Below are 19764 nucleotides of genomic sequence, written 5' to 3'. Positions count from 1 at the left end.
GGGACGAGTACAAACAAGAGGGGAATGAGAGGAAGCCATGCTTTTACAAATACAGTTTTGGTACTAACAGGGATTTTTCTATCATTAAGATTTTATTTTTGTTTACCAAACCTGTTTTTCATGTAGGCTAAAGAAGGAGCTAGCCTTGCATCTGTTGAGATAGCGAAACTAAAGACCAAGGTAGATGATCTTGAGAGAGCCTTGCATCAGACGAAAGCCTTCCAAGAGGAAACTGAGATACAGATATCATCATACCAGAATGAACTAGCTGGATTAAGGTACAAATATTGGATTGAACAAAAAGTATACATTGCTTACATGAAATAATCTTTAGTGGGATACAGTAGACAAAATGAAACAGCCTTATACAATTACCTGACAAAGAAACAAAAAAGGTTTACAGTTCACCAAAAAGTGCTATAGAATGGTTTCCATTATGTGTAACATTCTATTTCTGCGCCGTTTTCTTTTGCTACTCATCAACTTCGTTCCTTTATATCGTGAAATCTTGCTCAACATAAAGGACTCTAATGGGCCTACTTGGGAGCTGAATTTTCTGTCTTGTTTGGTGGCTTTGATATGTAAAATTTTACTTTGGGTCTCTGTAGTTAATGTCTTTACTAGGTATATTTCTCCCTAGAAGGTTAACCGTTAATCATTTCTATGCAAAAGATGCATTTCCCACAAACAGTAGCTGCTCTTATAAGATGGCTTGAGGTGTTGGAAGGTTTGTAAGCTGTGCAAACTGCTCAGCTCAAGTCATGGTAATACTGAATGTCAGCCCAGGTTCAGATTTGAGCTGAATTAATGGTCCAGCAGGGTTTCCCTTGAATTTTGTTCACATCTCAAACTTTTGGAAAACTTTTTGGCGCTACATGGGTATATGTAAACTTTGGACCTGATCCTTTGGGAACTGGGTGCCCTTCACCTTGATAGAAACCAGAGGGAATTTTTTAAATGGTTAGCACCCCTCAGGAGGCACCCCACTGGATCTGAATGTTTGTTAGGATGCCGGTCAGGGTGTATTTCTAGTTCAAGCCTGTGAGAAAGGACACGTTGAAATTCACAGGGTTTTTTTTCTGTCTCTAACTGGCTAAGACTCATCCATACAATTGGATGTGAGAAATGGATTGGGATGGTTCATTTCAGCAGAAGCCATTTGGACTCTGTGTATCTGAGACTGGTATGCAGTGACCTAGTGCATTTCCCAGTGGTTATTGGAAGCCATCTCATCTTAATGATATTTTGGTTCAAATAAAGGATCTCAGTGTTTTTATAAGAAATAGTTCCTTTCCTTGAGATTGGAGTTCTCCTGTTGCTGACAAGCTGAGGCCCAACCCCACTTTGGTACTAGTAAATACTTGCCAACAGACATGAATCTATCAAACCTAATTCTAGCAATGAGATTTAATCACTGGGCGATGTGAACGAAGAGCATTCCAAAGTAACCTGCCCACCAGTTCCCTTACATAGCTCACAAATGACTTTCAATCTTAAGTGGGAAGGGTTTGCACTCCCCTGATGTCGTCCATGACACTGTTGCCCAGAGATACAATTTGTTTCCTTAGTAAAGTGATTTGAGTCTGCATGAAAGTTATCCAGGTCATCAGGATTTCAGTACATTTAAAGTTTAGTAGACGCCTTCATTATGTCTGTCGTGCTGTATGGAGAGGTTCATGACCAAAAGTGCCAATCTTAGGAAAGACTGTCAGAAAGCAGGGCAGATGCCCCAAACTGGTTGTATGTTCGATAATTAGATATCACCAACCCAGTAATAAACATGAACTCCCAAAGTACAACAATAGTCTTATAATGGAGTCATAAACAATCCCTTTGGACACTTCAGTCCATCTTGCCACCCAGGCAGGCTGGACAGTGTGATAAATGGTCATTTACACCAAAGATCACAAAATGCTTAGTTTGTTCCCAGTCCCAAGAGACCAGTCACTTACTCCAGGTAAATCTGTACCTTAGATCTCACACCAAAGACTATGCTTGTAGCCAGTCTTGTGATAAACTAACTAAAGGTTTATTAACTAGGAAAAAGAAATGAAAGAGTTAGTTACAGGTGCAAGCAAGCATCTATACAGAAATGAGTTTGTCTATGATTCAAAACGTGGTAAAGTTGTAGTAATTTGTCAATTCAAAATGTCTTTCAGGGCTAACCCATGCCAAGCAGCATGGGACTCCTTGCTATTTTTAGAAATCTTTGCCCCAGACAGCATAAAAGATTCAGTTTCTCCTTGTCAAAGATTTTTATTCCCTCCACTCCAGAGTCTAAACTGATGGGATGAGTTCATGTGTAAGTCTCTCATTCCTGGAGGTAATTAGGAATGCAACCAACAGGGCTTTTCTCTCCTTTGATGCTACACAATACCTCATTTGGCTTTATTGGGTCATGTAGTATGCAAGATGAGCCCTTTACCTTAATTATTCTTTTCCTGTTTAGTACATTATACAATTACAGAGGATTACAGTGCAAATACTCAGTATAACTACACCATGGGCTAGAGAGGTTATAAGTGAGATCAGTATATGCAGCATCCTGCAATCATTTTATAAAGTCTAAACATCTGCTTATCAACTTAGCATTTAATATCTATTTTGATAGTGCTAACTCACAGGTAAGCAAGACTGGTTTCCAGCTGTGCATTTCTAAGTGTTCAGAGAGGCCTGGGGCCATGGCTTGAGCTGACACCTGATCTGCCAGCATCACTATCTCTCACCTTGTCAGCAAAGTATATGCAGTATGTTTTTCCTTGCCTTGTTCTCTAGGCTTTCTAACAGCAGAAGTCTTTGAAGAGATGGAGCATGGATGTGTATTTTCAGCTACTGATCTGTGAGTGTGTGCACAACATGGAGTTTTTCAAAATCAGTGAGGCCAGCTTCATTCTTCACATTAACTTTTATTCAGTATGTAATAATTAACAGCTCGTTTAATATTTTGTGTTCAGAATGGAAAAAAACCTCCTGCTGACAGAGTCCCAAGCGCTACGAAATCAGTACCAGATGGCTGTTGCAGACAAGGACCGGCAGATTGCAGAATTACAGAAATTACAGCATGAAGTGATTGTTAAGGAATCTGTGTCCATTGGTAGCAATTACCCAATCAAGGTAAACAAACCAAATTTTTAAAAAAAATCAAACAAAAGCACTTGGTCAATTAATATTTTTAATCTTGAAAGCTGTTTCTAGAAAGAGAACTGACAAACTATGAAGTCAGAGCATTGGAGGATAGCAAATATTGTATGTATATTTAAATAAAGCTCAAGGGGTGATCCAGCGATTTACAGATCAATAAGGCTAACATCTGTACCTGGTTGAATCAGTCATTAAAAATAGAATAGTAAAATGTCTGGAGATCATGATGTATTGGGTTTAATGGTTTAAGCAAAGGAAAATCATATCTTGTTAATTTGTAAGAGTTCTTTGAATGTCTCAGTAAAGCAGTGGATAAAGGAAAACTAATTGACAAAATTAGACTGTAAAAAAGTCTTTGACAGGGTACCTCACAAAAGTCTACTAAAAAAACGAAGTGTTTATACACACCTAGCACAATGGGGTCTTGGTCCATGACTAGGCTCCTAAGTGCTACAATAATATAAATAATAAATAGTCATGTGGTAAGAAGCAAAGTATTGTCATGGGTCAAAAACTGGCGAAGAAACAGAAAACAAAGAGTTAGTAATAAATGGTTAATTTTTATCTTGGCCAAACATTAACAGTGGAATGGTTCAAAGTTCTGTGTGAGGTCCAGTGTTACTTAATGTCTTTATTAACGATCTAGAAAGGGGAGTGAGGCGGGAAGGCAGCAAAATTTGCAGATTATACGAAGGTTATTTAGACCAGTCCAGAGAGAAACTTCAGAGGGAGCTAACCAAATTAGGTGAATGGGCGACACAATGGCAGATGCAGTTCTGTGCTGATAAATGCAAAATAATGCACATTGGAGAGAAAATATGAAACTAGTTTTCCACCTTACAGGATTCTGAATTAACTGTATCAAATCAAGAATGACCTGGTTGTCATTGTGAACAGCTCAATTAAGAGCTCTGTTCATTGGGCTGTTGAGGACAGAGAAACTAACAAGATGCTAGGCTGCATAAGGAAGGAGATGGAGAATGATAGTGAAAATATTACCATATCTTTATATAAATCAGTGGTGTGTGGCCTCATCTGGAATATCATGTGCAGTACTGGTCACCCCATCTCATAAAGAATGTTGCAGAACTAAAGAGGGTGATAGTAATGATCAAAGGCGTTGCTCTTAGGAAGAGAGATTGTTTGCATAAGAAAAGAAACAAATAGGAGGGAACATGATAAAAGTATATAAAATAATGAATGGTATACAAAAGTAAATCAGGGGCTTCTGTTCTCCCTTCTCATGCCCCAAGAACAAGGTGAAATTAAAAGGTGGCAAATTCTGTTTCACACAAAATTTAGTTAAGTTGAGAAACTCATTGCTACACTCTGTTATTGAGGCCAAAATACTTAGCAAAATTCCAAAAGGGATTGGTCATTTATATGGTTTACAAGAACATCTAGAGCTATAAATATTAACAGATGTTGGAAGGGATATTAAACCTCATGTTTCAGGGTGTAAGCCAATCTCTAATTGTTGGAAATCAGGCAGAGACCAGATGTGAGGGGGAAATTATCCCACATGTGTCCAATGCAAAGTTTCTTACACCTTCCTCTGAAGTATCTGGTAGTGACTGCTGTTGCAGACAGAATACAGAACTAGATGGACCACGGATCTCATCTAGTCTGGTAATTCTTCTGTTCCTCAGATCTTGTGTATGAACAATAACGATCTAAGGAAAAGTGTGATTTTAACCTAATGTCATCTTTGATGTTTCTGACCCAAAGGAAAGTTGGAGTAGGTTAACCTTCTAATTTGGCTAATGACAATAAGAGTTAGTAGCCAAGATTAAGACTATTGCATGCTAACCATTTTTGATCATCAAATCATGAGTAATATGAAAAACATTCTAACAGTGATGATTGCTGGAGTCTGGAATAGTATCCTGAAGGAAGTGGTAGAAGGCCTATTGTATGATTATATATGTAAAACTGGTACTAGAAATGATAGGTAGGACACTGCCCTTCATTGTTGGAGTTGGATAGGATTGTAGACTAGCAGGCCAAATAGAGATGGACACGGCTCAACTTCTATGAGACAGTGTAATGAGTGATGGTATATTTTTGTAAAGGGATACTGTCTGCTTTAAATGCATACTTTCAAAATAACCACCTTTCTTTATCAGTGTTACTAAAAACGGATAGAACTTTAAAAATGCTTTCGTTCATATTCTGTGTTTTGCTTCACTTAAACACTTAAAATCAGTGAAGTTAGTCTCATTTGTTTAGAGTCATTTTCTCTTCATGTTCTCAGTGTCGCAGTGGGTGGATTGGAAACACCAGTGGGATGTTAGTTTATGTCAGTGTTCCCTAAACATTTTTGTGTTGAACCCCTCCTTACACATAATAGAACCTGTCTGCGCCACACCCGAGAGCAGAGCCATGGTCAGGGCTGGGGCTGTGGTCAGGAGTCGGGGCTGAAGGCCACAGCTAGGGCTGTGGTTGGAGCTGTGGCTGGGGCCAGGAGCAGAGCTGTCACTGGGGGTGGGGCCAGAATGGAGCTGGGGGCAGAGCGGGGCTGGGTGGCACTCCCTCCATGCCCACTCCTCCCAACCCCCTGTGGGGTTGGCCTGGGCCCCCTTGCGGGGGTAGGGGGGAGTGCCCCACAGTTTGGGGACCACTGGTTTATGTAAATAAAAACAGTTTTCATTGGAAACTTGGGACAGGCTTGTGAAAGGGAAATAATAATGGGACTGTAGACATCACTGATTTAAAATGTGTGTTAAAACAATGGATTCTATATCATTATCAATTTCTGTAGATTTAACCTTGAATTTTTGGGTGGTGTTTAAGCCATTAGAAACAGCCACTCTGGTCGGAAGTACGAACAGTCCTGAGCAAGTGAAACATCTTTTAGCTGAAAGGAGCCAGCTTCAGAATGAACTGCAACGCTGTCTTCAGGAGATGCACCAGAGGGAGCTGCGTTTCCAGCAGATGAACTCAAAGGTAGGGAAGGAGATTGCTGTGACTCCTCTGGATAAATGTGGAGCATAGCTAATGTTAATATAGAAATATTTTCATCTACCTGAATCTGGGAAGAGGACATATTTAATTTGTGTACTGTGTGTTTATATTACTACAACATTAGATCACACAACATAATTGGCTCAGAGTGGAACTGATAAGCTAAAAATCTAGAATATCTTTGAACTATAGCTGTTGTTTGACTGAGACAGGTCCACTTGACCTCCACAGTTTGCAATGCAGAAGTTGCAGCAAAAAAACTATATCACATTCAAAGCAAAAAAGACTACAGTTAAGACGGGATCAGTGGAAATTCCTCCACACTTAGTACAGTATTTGAGCCATATTGTGTCAAATTTTCAAAGTACCTTAAAAATGCATCCATAAAATCAGCAGGGAAATCCAGTTGCAATTATAAATCAGGCAAACATGTATGCACAAGCAGTTGTGTGTGAAGTTTTCTATCTTGCACCATTTTGTGAGCAAAACTCTATTTGTACATGTATGTTTATAGATGATCTTTGGAAAAGGATCCCTTTAAAATCTTTCCTTTGTTTTCTTTTGAAAATTGTCAACCTGTGTCTTTGCCATCACAGTGTCTGTTGATGCACGTTTTTCAGCCTGTATACAATTGCTCTTAACTATAAATCTCATCTCTACAGTATATCTCTTTAGAGAGAGAATTCTTAGCTCTTGTTTTGAAAGGCTGAATTGTTTCAGGTAATCCATTCAGTAGAAGAGAATGCTGTATTGTCTGCCCAATTGAAGACAGTATCCCAGACTCTAAGAGAGAATCAACTGCGTTACACTGATCTGCAAAATCGTTATTTCAGACTTGAAAGGGAATACCAGACAGTGCAAGTTAGTTCCTTCCAAGATACTGCTCAGGTAAAGTGAACATAGTAAGGTTTTTTTCTCTCTGCTATCTTTTTAGTCTCATGACCCAACTCCTGATTTTAAAGGGTTGTGATCTTTCCTAGTTCTCCTCTAGTGCAGAGGTGGGCAAACTACTGCCCACGGGCCACATGGCCTGCGGGACCCTCCTGCCTGGTCCCTGAGCTCCTGCCCCGGGAGGCTGTCCCCGGCCCCTCCCCGCTGTTCTCCCTCCCGCACAGCCTCACCTCGCTCCGCCACCAGAGCAACGCTCTGGGTGGCAGGGCTGTGAGCTCCTGGGGCAGTGCAGCTGCAGAGCCCGGTCTGCCCCAGTGCTCTGTGCTGCGGGGTGGTGGCAGCGGAGTGGCCCCGCTCCAGCCGGGCGGTGCGGCTGTAATGCCGCCAACCACCAGTGCTCCAGGCAGTGCGGTAGGGGGGAAGGGAGCGGGGTGTGGGCTGGTGGTCAGAGGGCAGGGGTGTAGATATGGATTGGGGCGGGAACAGGGGGTTGAATGGGGGCAGAGGTCCCAGGGGGGCAGTCAGGAAGGAGTGGGGGTTGGATGGGGCAGCAGAGGGCAGTCAGAGGACAGGGAGAAGGGGTGGTTGGATGGGGCAGGGGTCCTGGGGGGGGGCAGTAAGGAATGAGAGGACGGGTTGGATGGGGCGGTCAGGGGACAGGGAGAAGGGGTGGTTGGATGGGGCAGGGGTCCCAGGGGGGCAGTCAGAAATGAGAGGAGGGGTTGGAGGGGGTGGGGGTCCGGGTGCGGTCGGGGGGGTTGGATGGGGCAGGAGTCTTGAGGGGGTGGTGGCGGATAGGAGGTGGGGGCTGGGCCACGACCCCCTCCCCTAACCAGCCTTCCATACAATTTCCAAAACCCGATGCGGCTCTCGGACCAAAAAGTTTGCCCGCGCCTGCTGTAGTCTTAATATGATGTAAACAGCTCATATGGTATTGGTATTTTTGCTGATTCATGTTTCAGTTATGAGGTAAGGAAAATAGCGCTCTTGTTTTTGTAGCGATATGCAGCTTTACTTACGGTCACTGGAACTTGATTTCTCTTGTTAGGGTTCACAGATTTACTTGTCTTTGTAATTGTAAACTGTTTCCATGCTACAGACAGTTTGTTTGTTTTTTTTAAAAACGAATGCAAGTTCTGTCTCTGGAGTGTTTAAAGGAATGGATCTTATGATTTTTATCTCATTTAAAGAATCATAGAATCATAGAATATCAGGGTTGGAAGGGACCCCAGAAGGTCATCTAGTCCAACCCCCTGCTCAAAGCAGGACCAATTCCCAGTTAAATCATCCCAGCCAGGGCTTTGTCAAGCCTGACCTTAAAAACCTCTAAGGAAGGAGATTCTACCCCCTCCCTAGGTAACGCATTCCAGTGTTTCACCACCCTCCTAGTGAAAAAGTTTTTCCTAATATCCAATCTAAACCTCCCCCACTGCAACTTGAGACCATTACTCCTCGTTCTGTCATCTGCTACCATTGAGAACAGTCTAGAGCCATCCTCTTTGGAACCCCCTTTCAGGTAGTTGAAAGCAGCTATCAAATCCCCCCTCATTCTTCTCTTCTGCAGGCTAAACAATCCCAGCTCCCTCAGCCTCTCCTCATAAGTCATGTGTTCCAGTCCCCTAATCATTTTTGTTGCCCTTCGCTGGACTCTCTCCCATTTATCCACATCCTTCTTGAAGTGTGGGACCCAAAACTGGACACAGTACTCCAGATGAGGCCTCACCAATGTTGAATAGAGGGGAACGATCACGTCCCTCGATCTGCTCGCTATGCCCCTACTTATACATCCCAAAATGCCATTGGCCTTCTTGGCAACAAGGGCACACTGCTGACTCATATCCAGCTTCTCGTCCACTGTCACCCCTAGGTCCTTTTCCGCAGAACTGCTGCCTAGCCATTCGGTCCCTAGTCTGTAGCTGTGCATTGGGTTCTTCCGTCCTAAGTGCAGGACCCTGCACTTATCCTTATTGAACCTCATCAGATTTCTTTTGGCCCAATCCTCCAATTTGTCTAGGTCCTTCTGTATCCTATCCCTCCCCTCCAGCGTATCTACCACTCCTCCCAGTTTAGTATCATCCGCAAATTTGCTGAGAGTGCAATCCACACCATCCTCCAGATCATTTATGAAGATATTGAATAAAACCGGCCCCAGGACCGACCCTTGGGGCACTCCACTTGACACCGGCTGCCAACTAGACATGGAGCCATTGATCACTACCCGTTGAGCCCGACAATCTAGGCAGCTTTCTACCCACCTTATAGTGCATTCATCCAGCCCATACTTCCTTAACTTGCTGACAAGAATACTGTGGGAGACCGTGTCAAAAGCTTTGCTAAAGTCAAGAAACAATACATCCACTGCTTTCCCTTCGTCCACAGAACCAGTGCAGGATGCAGCAAGTCCCCTGAAAAGCTAGCTGCCAAATAGGTGACCTGTGTGGGAAAGTGGTGGAGATGATGTTGAAAAAAGCAATGTTGAAGGAGTCGTACACTTAGCCTCTATTGCACTTGTATCATATCATGGATCATCTAAGATTGATCTTAGAATGAGCACTATCATAGCCAACTTCGGCTAAACTTACCTATGAACGTGCTAATTTGTTTTTGAGCAGTGTGACATGCTGTCAAAGTTCCTCCCCCACTCTGAACTCTAGGGTACAGATGTGGGGATCTGCATGAAAAACCTCCTAAGCTTATCTTTACCAGCTTAGGTCAAAACTTCCCCAAGGTACAAAATATTCCACCCGTTGTCCTTGGACTGGCCGCTACCACCACCAAACTAATACTGGTTACTGGGGAAGAGCTGTTTGGACGCGTCCTTCCCCCCAAAATACTTCCCAAAACCTTGCACCCCACTTCCTGGACAAGGTTTGGTAAAAAGCCTCACCAATTTGCCTAGGTGACTACAGACCCAGACCCTTGGATCTTAAGAACAATGAACAATCCTCCCAACACTTGCACCCCCCCTTTCCTGGGAAATGTTGGATAAAAAGCCTCACCAATTTGCATAGGTGACCACAGACCCAAACCCTTGGATCTGAGAACAATGAAAAAGCATTCAGTTTTTTACAAGAAGACTTTTAATAAAAAATAGAAGTAAATAGAAATAAAGAAATCCCCCCTGCAAAATCAGGATGGTAGATATCTTACAGGGTAATTAGATTCAAAAACATAGAGAACCCCTGTAGGCAAAACCTTAAGTTACAAAAAAGATACACAGACAGAAATAGTTATTCTATTCAGCACAATTCTTTTCTCAGCCATTTAAAGAAATCATAATCTAACACATACCTAGCTAGATTACTTACTAAAAGTTCTAAGACTCCATTCCTGGTCTATCCCCGGCAAAGACCAGCATATAGACCAACACAGACCCTTTGTTTCTCTCCCTCCTCCCAGCTTTTGAAAGTATCTTGTCTCCTCATTGGTCATTTTGGTCAGGTGCCAGCGAGGTTACCTTTAGCTTCTTAACCCTTTACAGGTGAGAGGAGCTTTCCCCTGGCCAGGAGGGATTTCAAAGGGATTTACCCTTCCCTTTATATTTGACACATGCCATTTCTGATCAGTCCCTTTGGCATTCTGAAGAGGTCTTCATTTTGCATTGGGATGTGACAAAAGTAGATAATTGGATAATGATGTCTGGGGCTCTAGCTTTGTCACAGTAAATTTTGTAAGATGTTAAGGGTAATGCTTAGGGAAATTATGAAAAGTCCGATCTGTTTTGTGCTAACTGAACGACATTTGCAGAGCCAGCCTTTTAAATTTCTTTTTTGATCAACAAGTTGGTACCCTTTGTCATCTTTTGCATACATATATATATTGGGACATTCAAGGTACCCACGGTTGTGAGGCAAATCCCCACTACCAGCCTTTAGCATGAAGTGGTCTTGTCTGTGCCTTCTGTAGCTCAGCTCCTTGAAACTAACATTCTTTGGCAACGCAAGCACTGACTTCCAGGTCTCCACAGACCTTGCTGTCTCTGTGCTGGCTAGGGATAGGCACCCGCCAACCTCTGGTGCTCAGAGCATTCCCTGCAGTATCCAGCCCTGAACCCTGGACACTCACAGAAATTACCAGGTTGCTATCTCAAGGGGCTAGAGTACACAGTGGCTTGTTTGTCAACTGAGGATCAGCTCGTGAACATCACAGCGGTGAGATATATTTATAATGAAAACAATCATAAGTTTATTATCAAAAGCTAAGATTTTAGAGAGCGCGAGTAAGGATAATAACGGAAACAGGTTACATATAAAACAAATCAATATATGCTTTCTAGAGACTAAACTTAACTTTAACAGGTTAACCGTCTGTCTAAAGAAGTCTGTTCTCACCTAAAGCAGTCTCCCAGTGTTTCCAACCAATATGGCTGGGAACCTTCTTTCATGAATGCAAAAAAGCTCTGTTCATTTTTGTTTCCTCGGTGAAGGAGCAAATGGTATCCTTTTTCCTTCTCCTTATATCCCCCAAAGTCCATTGCTTTTGTTCCCAGAGTAAGGATGATCCCCTGTGGTTCATTCTCTAGTTTGCTGACTCCATGTTGGTTTCATGTTCTCATGTTGACATTGTATGCAAATGGGGCTTCCTTTGTATTGACCTACAATGCTTAATTTACTTGTGAACTGAGGCAGGCAGGCGAATATACATGTTTTGTGTGGAAGAAACCTGTTTGTAAACTTTTCCTTGATTCACACATTTTTACAAAACCTATTTTGTGTGTGTGTGTGATTTAGAAGTATATTTTCTCTTGTGTGTGTCTGTAGATGTCCATGTGCACATATAACTTCTTACATGTATTTGTACATGAATCTCACACCGATATTAATGACCATTGTGATCTTGGCTTTATTTAAGATCTCAAATGATATTCTTAATAGACAACTGCTATGAAAGCAGTGTGCTAGGTGTAGTGAGATTGTCAGACCTGGTAGGAGTTGCTGTTATAGAACAGTGAACACTTTGCCAGCTGTACCCTTAGGCCTCTTTCGCACTTATGACGTTTCAGTTCTTCTGCTTTCCTGTTCTTAACAAACATTGCCTTAAAGCTTTGAAGGGTGCCTTACCACAATCTCTTTTTTTTTTTTTTTTTTTGAACTAGTCATCCTGCACTACCTTGCTGGTTTATTGGTAGGGATCCCTTAGTGTAAACCCACCATGTGTGTCTGCAGTGTGCTGCTGATCCCCTGCTCACTGAAGGCCTTTCTTTGGGGGTTGTTTTAAGACTTTCTCTCTGTTTTGTAGAAGTGTTCAGCCTGCTCACTCACCCCATTTATTTATTCACATGCAGAAATCCCCGGAGGCTAAACAATAAATGTGCAAATGGAGGTCATGGAATCTTTGAGTCTTGTGGCTTGCATAGGAAATGTCCTCCTGGCAGCAAAAAGAGACTCGGTTTGTGTGTACATTTGGGACGTTGTAACCCCAGAATTTGAGGATTAAATGGCACAATATCAGATACAAACACCACTAAGTTGTGGAACTAATTTTTTTCAACTGGCAGAACAGATTTTGTAACTGGAAACATGGTCATCAGGTTCTTATTTTTTAAAAGTATTATTTTAATATTTTATATTTTCTAGGCTGAAACTAGAGCAGAAGTTCCCCCAGGAGCTCCGCAAGAGAGAGCTGCGGTTATTGTTGAAATAGACAATATGGAACTAAATGAACTCAGAAAAAGGTCAGGATTGATGACATCAATTTATGATGGGGTTTTTTTTCTTGTTTATGCCAATGCTACTTCTGGTCTACTGCTTCACACTCCTGTTTTTGTGCAAGGCTGTTTTTGGAAGATAAAATTGATGTTTAAGAAAGGGAATGTTTACAGTGAATTTATCAGAGAGGAAGGATGGTCCAGTGGTTAGGGTGCTGACCTAGGATATGGGAGACCCAGGTTCAATTTGCTTCTCCGCCATGGACTTCCTGTGTGACCTTGCCACCTCTGTGCCTTGTTCTCCATCTGCAAAATGAGGATAATAATGATTCCCTATGTCTCAGGGATGTTTAGGATAATTACATTAAAAAGATTGTGAATCATAGGACTAGAGAGACCTTAAGAGGTCATCTAGTCCAGTCCCCAGGTCTCATTATTATCTAGACCATCCCAAACAGGTGTTTGTCTAACCTGCTCTTATAAACCTTCAATGATGGAGATTCCACAATCTCTGTAGGCAATTTATTCCAGTGCTTAACCACCAGATTTTTCCTAATGTCCAACCTAAACCTCCCTTGCTGCAATTTAAGCCCATTGCTTCTTGTCCTATCCTCAGAGGTTAAGAAGAACAATTTTTTCTCCCTCCTCCTTGTAATAACCTTTATGTACTTGAAAACTGTTATCATGTCCCTTATCAGTCTACTCTTTTCCAGACTAAACAAACCCAATTTTTTCAATCTTCCCTCATAGGTCATGTTTTCTAGATCTTTAATAATTTTTGTTGCTCTTCTCTGGACTTTCTCCAGTTTGTCCATATCTTTCCTGAAATGTGGTGCCCAAAACTGGACACACTACTCTAATTGAGGCCTAATCAGCGTGGAATAGAGTGGAAGAATTACTTTGCGTGTCTTGCTTACAATACTCATACAGAATGATTGCTTTTTTTGCAACAGAGTTACACTGTTAACTCATTTAGCTTGTGGTCCGCTGTGACCCCCAGATCCCTTTCCTCAGTACTCCTTCCTAGGCAGTCATTTCTCATTTTGTATGTGTGCAACTGATTGTTCTTTCCTAAGTGGAGTACTTTGCATTTGTCCTTATTGAATTTTATCCTGTTTATTCAGACCATTTCTCCAGTTTGTCTAGATCATTTTGAGTTATAATTATAAGCACTTTGAGATTTATTGATAAGCGTATATAAGAAATAGGAATTATTAAGAGTGTAATTGAATTAGCGGTCTTAAATGTGAAAAAAAATTGAGGTATATTTGGTGATATTTTCTTTTAAAACCAGACCTGTCGTACTCATGTTATGAGTGACTTGACTTTGACTCCGATTCAGTATTACAGCTGGGCAATAATGGATTTTTCAGTTAGTTGGTAATTCCAAAAAATGTACAAAATGTTTTGGGGTTTTTTTTGTTTGGTTTTGTTTTTTCCCCCAGGTCAAACTGAAAAGGAAATTTTTGAAACTTCTGGGAAATCAAAACAATTTTTTTTTTTTTTTTGAATCAGGTCAAAACTGAGCATTTTGCTTCAATTTTGGGGATTTTGACGAGCTAAGGAGAACTAGATTCACAGAAAGGCTAGGGAAATGAGGAGGAGGAGTCCTCCCTTGTAATCTTTAGGCCAGTGGTTAGGAATCTTTCTTGGGATGGAAGAGAAACCCAGGCTTGATTCTTCCCTTTGCCTGATGTGGACAAGGGATTTGCAGTTGGGTCACAGGAGAGTGCCTAGCCACTGGACCATGGGATATTCTGGTGTGAGTCTTTCTCAGTCTCTCCTGTGGAAGTTGTTCCACTGTTCATAAATAATTAGTCACTGGAGCAGGGACATGAACCTGGCTCTCCCACTTCTTTAGAGAGTGCCCTAACCACTGTGCTATAGAGTCATTCCCACTCTTTTTCCCTGGCCCAGTGACCTAATTGCCTTATGCCTTTGTGACTCTAGTCCTCCTTTGCTTTTGTCAAAATACGTGAAATCAGAAAGAGAAATTTTGAGTCTGGTCAGAACAAAATATTTTAACATTACAGAAACATTTTGAGTGTTTTGGTTTGCTTGAAACTATTCAGCAAACTCAACATGAATTTGTGATTAGTTTTGGGTAAGCCGAGACTGGTGAAATATTTTTACTGAAAAATGCAATCTCTAGTTAGCATACCTGAACTGCTGTAATAGATACAAGTAAATTACATAAAAAGATGATCAGAAAATTTAATCTTCCTTTCTGTACTTAAATTGATTTAGTATTTGCATTTGCCATAGGCTTGCAGAGACACAGCAGCAGTATGATTCAGTGCAACAGGCCCTGTTGCAACTGACAGAAACGCTGTCAGAAGAAAGGAGTAGGAGAGAAGCTGCAGAAGATGCCTTAAGACTCACTGAGGAACAATGTAAAAGGTTGGAGATACTTGCACAATATTTTTCCCTTTTCAGACCATATGAGCCGACCATACAGTTGGAGCCATGCAGCAAACCCTTATGTTCACAGGGAATGTCTTTGAAATCAGCAGGCGGGGGAGCTCCACATGGGCACAGTGATTCATTCCTATGGATCTAATTGTAGCATCAGGGCCTAAACGACCAATTGCAGGTTTTTTCCTCTTGGAAGAATGTAAGAATTTTCCTTTTGAGTTACTGTGGCTGATGTTAATACTAAGTGTCTAGTGTGTCTAAAAATTTTAGCTTGAAGTTTTTATTTGTTGCTTGCCACTGTCCTTTAGTGATGTTAGTGATGAAAAATGTTGGATTTTCGTGGCTAGGCACAGAACCAGTTTGACAGCAGTGAAAACTTCTATCGCAAATTGCTGGGTCTTTGTGCTGATCTAAATTTAAAAATGTCTACCGATTTCCTAGCTGAACTCACTAGTCAGTACTGTTTTCTCCCCTTGAATTAGCAGAGTATTCCACGTATAACAGATTTTATACATACACTCAGAGAGATAAAGTCATATATTAATTACATCCAAATAAATAAAATCACCATCCTAATTTGAGAAGTACTAAACAATCAGCTAGAGAGAGGAAAAGAAAGTTAGGGTTAGTATGAATAAGTAAAACATCCAGAATCAAAAAGAGGAAACTGAAAAAGACATGACAAATAGTTTCCTTTTGTTTTCTTTACCAAAAGCAGTAAGCACTAGTTGAGCTGTACAAAAGAATGTTTCCGTAGGTAGATGATAATTGATAATGGTATTTCTAAAGAGTAGATAACTCAGTAATGTTTCCTCCTGCCTTTTCAATTTCTTTTCTCTAGACTTGAAATGAGTAGTTACAGGTCTGTACCTAGAGAATACACTGTTCAGATGGAGTCTGAGGAAAGAGAGGCTTTGATCATCAATCCTAGCGAACACATTGTTGTACGTAAGGTAAGGAAATGTGTAACCTTGAAGAAATTCTGAGTCGTAAGTTGCCTAAAAATGGGTGCTCACACTGTACACCTCCAGTCGCAAATGGCTGAGAGAACGGGGAAGTCTTTTCTCTTCAAATTCTTTTAATTAAATCATATTTTTAATAAATAACCCAAAAGAATGGAGCAGTAAACTACAAGTGCGCTGAAATGAATAATAAAAGAGTAAAACTGCGAACAGCTAAACACATTGGGCCAGATCCTGAGCTGGTACAAATCATCATAGCTCCTGTGGCTTCATTTATTCTAGCTGAGGATCTGCCCATTGTATGTGTAAACATTCCCAGGTGAGAGGTTGCTGTTGTAAATATGTGTATCTGGAGGTAGCCTTTTCAAGGGATGAACTAGAAGAGAAATATTACAGGTTTGTGGGAATGTAATGAATTTACTGAATATATTTTTGAATCAAACACCTGAAATCGGCCAGCATCTCCCTCTGTACTAAAAATCAGACATCTAAGATACATCTTTTATAGTGCCAGAGATCATGGTGATGGGCATACCCTGGAGAGATGCATATGTGTACGTTCAAAATGTCAGTAAAATATTGAAAATAAAACAGTATGTTTGACTTTACCTTTCAGTGTTATGCTGTGTTATGGATGGTAACCTGTACTTTCATGCAAATGTCAATTAAATAAAATGTATACCGTTTATGTATATTTTGGGTGTATATTGGATATTTACATGTATTATATAAATTGTGTGTGTGCATATAATTTTGTCTATATCTCTGCTCTGTGTATGTAATTAAATATTACACTCACCCTGTAGCCTCTTTCCCCTCCCCCCCATATCTTTTGTAACTGCTCCATTCTTTTCCCCACGAATCCCTTATTTTAATGCCATGTGTGCAGACCCAGTTGGAAGGATTACAGTACTTCACAAATCTAGAGTATAATGAGAGCTTCTCTTGCATCTTTTCTGATGATTATTTATTTGAAGTTGTTTGTTTCCTGCAGATGAAAGGAGGAGCCCTTTCTTTCAAAAGATGGCTTCGAGGGCGAAGCCTTTACTGCTCCAAGCTGCTGACCTCCAGAGCAAAATCCCGCTATTTATTCCTCACATACTTGGTGACACTACATGTTGTTGTTTTTCTGTGCCTCACTGGCATTCTCTAAATGCATCGCAATTGCTGGGTAAATTATTTTCTTCTAGATAATGGTGTGCCAACTCAAGATAATGGACTTTTCACATGCTGTTGTTAAACTATGCACTGGACACAGTTGTATATATCCTCATTACAATATGTGCATTTTGAGCTTCTTGTAAGAAGTTTTTGTATATCACGGTTACTCCAAAGTTGACTTGAATTGCTCCTTAACAATGGAATATTATATTTGCTAAAGAGAAGATATTCCCCTTCAGTGCAACCTATAAAAAAACTGCTGCATTATATTGTTTGGGAATATATAATAATTGAATACTATTGAATTGGGTTGTAAATGGTATCTTTTCTATATACATTTTATTTTAAGAAAATTACAATATAAATTTTAAAGGAATATCAACTATTACTGTTTATTAGCTTCTTGTAAAGAAGCTTTACAGAGTGCAATAAAAGAAAAAAGCTGGATTCATTGTGGGTTTCTCTACTGGAAATAAAACTTTAAGAACTGAACTCTGCTCTGTGGGTGTGTGAAGAGTAAATACCTGTAATTGTCTGTGTTATTGCTAACAGGATGCACAATTTAGTAATTATATTAACGAGAAAAGGCTGACAGCTAACAACAAGGAGAACTTTGACATTAGGAGTTTGAATATAGAATCAAAATTAAGACATTCCTCCTTTTGCTTTTAGCCAGATCACATCACTTCAAATGGCAGTTGCTCTAACCTATCTCAGTTAGCTGAATTACTGTTATTTTTTTCTTGTTATACTAGCTTCTGGCACCCCCAGTCAGGATCAGGCTCCACTGCACACTTAAGAGTCGCATCCCTGTAGGGCTCTGGATTCCTGGCTTTTGAAGTTTTCTTATGTTCTCTTAAACCTTTCGATAAATAGGTTGTGTTCATGCACACATTTCAGAACATTTCTTCTGATTCAGTTAAGTGAGAAGCACATAATACATTTTCAAGTGAGTGGTGCGGAGACATACTTTCAGCTGTTTTCTGTATGAGCATAATGAAGCATCTTGTATAAAAATATGCATGCTTTGTTATAATGTACACTGAAGTTGAGTGAAATTTTCTGAGTCCAAAAATATATTTATTTTTTTGTGAAGAAGAGAGACTGCTGTTAATGCTGTGACCTGATGATTACTATGTAATGGAGTTTTGCATTATTTTACCAGTGATTTAAGCTGTAACACATTATCTGTAGCAGAGTAGTTCACTTTCTGAACCTGTTTTTAGCAAAAAACAGGTTCCTGTGTATGAGAAATGTAAATGGGACATTAATATCAGTTGAGGCTTTAGCTAGGATCACAAAAGTCCTTTAATGTAGTATTCCATGCTGATGTTAAAGTTTTGGAGATGTAGTTTTTTAGACACTGGGTGACCCATCAAAATCAGATTAATTTCTTTTTTGACAAATATGATTCTTTTTCTTCAAGTTTTACCACCAAAGGCTGCTGTCCTGCTACCTTTTTGGCCGTTTTTCTTCAGTTCATTAAACGTTCTTATCTTTTCATCAGATACATTATGCTGCCTGCTCCATATGTTATTTATAGAATCATTTTTAATTAGAGCCAGAATAGGATATTGGTGCACTTTCAATCAGCTTGATAGTGATAGCAATTGTATTTGTGTTTGTATACACTCTAATTACATATGACACACAATACAGGTTTCAGAGTAGCAATACAGGTTAAAGTTTCAGTGAAAGCCAGAAAACTAATTAGCTGAGGCCATGCTTTTTGCCATACACAAATATTTATCTGATCCAGAAGAGCTATGTTAGACGTGATTCCCATTAAAAGAGCCACATTAGAAAAAGGTTAGCTGATCAAATGACGTTGTTGAAAAGGAGTAAATTGTGGTCACCTTAACTTTCCTCATAAGGATCACAGAGGAGTGCTTGCAGTTGGGGAAGGCTGTCTAAGTGAACTCTAACTGTGATTTGTCAAATTCTGGGGTGCATTTCAGACCAGTGAGAGATTGTCACTGTATTACAACCATGAGTGCCCCAAAATGCTTCTGCTCCCTGCCTGTGCGGGGGGGACACAACCAGCATGCACTTCATGTTCTGTATACTGTACACCTGACTCAACACTTTGAATCCAACAGCCTGTCAGCAGTTATCACAAACACGCTCATGTCTTACCAGACTTGGTTAATATTAGCAGTGACCCCAACACACTCCCAGTCCCCAGTGTTCCCAAAACCATGGGCTCTGCAGTGTGCAGCCCTCTCCTGGACAGCTCAGAGAAATAATAGTTTGCTTATTCCTTTAAAGAGACAAAAGTACATTGTAGCTTTCTAACTTACAACTGGGTCAGATGCACCCTTCCTTGTAAACACTCCACTGCATAGTAAAAATAAAACAAATTTATTAACACTAGGACATAGGTTAAGTGATGCCAAGAAATAGAAGTAGAGAAGGTTACAAGCAAGTAAAAGTGAAAAAGCACATCTAAAACTCTAAAGCTTAATCCAGCAAGGTACAGGGTTTGTTTAAGATGGTTTCTCTCTCTCTCTCTCTCACCAATCTTCCTTCTTCCCACCCCTGGCTTTCCCTCAGTTAGGATCTTCCTCAGAAATACAAGGTGCT

General features: G+C 40.5%; 1 protein-coding gene across 4 annotated transcripts in view; it reads left to right on the top strand.

The window, feature by feature from the left end:
- LOC140912808 (uncharacterized) overlaps nucleotides 1-18691 on the top strand; it is a 69058-nt gene extending 50367 nt beyond the window's left edge. For 3 of the 4 annotated variants that reach the window (XM_073347899.1, XM_073347900.1, XM_073347898.1), the window contains exons 22-29: nucleotides 127-278; nucleotides 2955-3114; nucleotides 5935-6087; nucleotides 6826-6993; nucleotides 12573-12670; nucleotides 14909-15043; nucleotides 15900-16011; nucleotides 17015-18691. In XM_073347899.1, coding sequence (XP_073204000.1) covers nucleotides 127-278; nucleotides 2955-3114; nucleotides 5935-6087; nucleotides 6826-6993; nucleotides 12573-12670; nucleotides 14909-15043; nucleotides 15900-16011; nucleotides 17015-17173 — 1137 coding nt within the window. In that variant the 3' untranslated portion in view covers nucleotides 17174-18691. Of the gene's footprint in view, nucleotides 1-126; nucleotides 279-2954; nucleotides 3115-5902; nucleotides 6088-6825; nucleotides 6994-12572; nucleotides 12671-14908; nucleotides 15044-15899; nucleotides 16012-17014 lie in introns of those variants that run through there. The other variant, XM_073347901.1, reaches the window with a different exon arrangement.
- The last annotated feature ends 1073 nt before the right edge of the window (nucleotides 18692-19764 follow it).

This window comes from Lepidochelys kempii, chromosome 6, assembly GCF_965140265.1.
Source record: "Lepidochelys kempii isolate rLepKem1 chromosome 6, rLepKem1.hap2, whole genome shotgun sequence".
NCBI classification, from domain to species: Eukaryota; Metazoa; Chordata; order Testudines; family Cheloniidae; genus Lepidochelys; species Lepidochelys kempii.
Note: the sequence above shows the minus strand (reverse complement) of the source record. Positions and strands in the feature narration are given on the sequence as shown.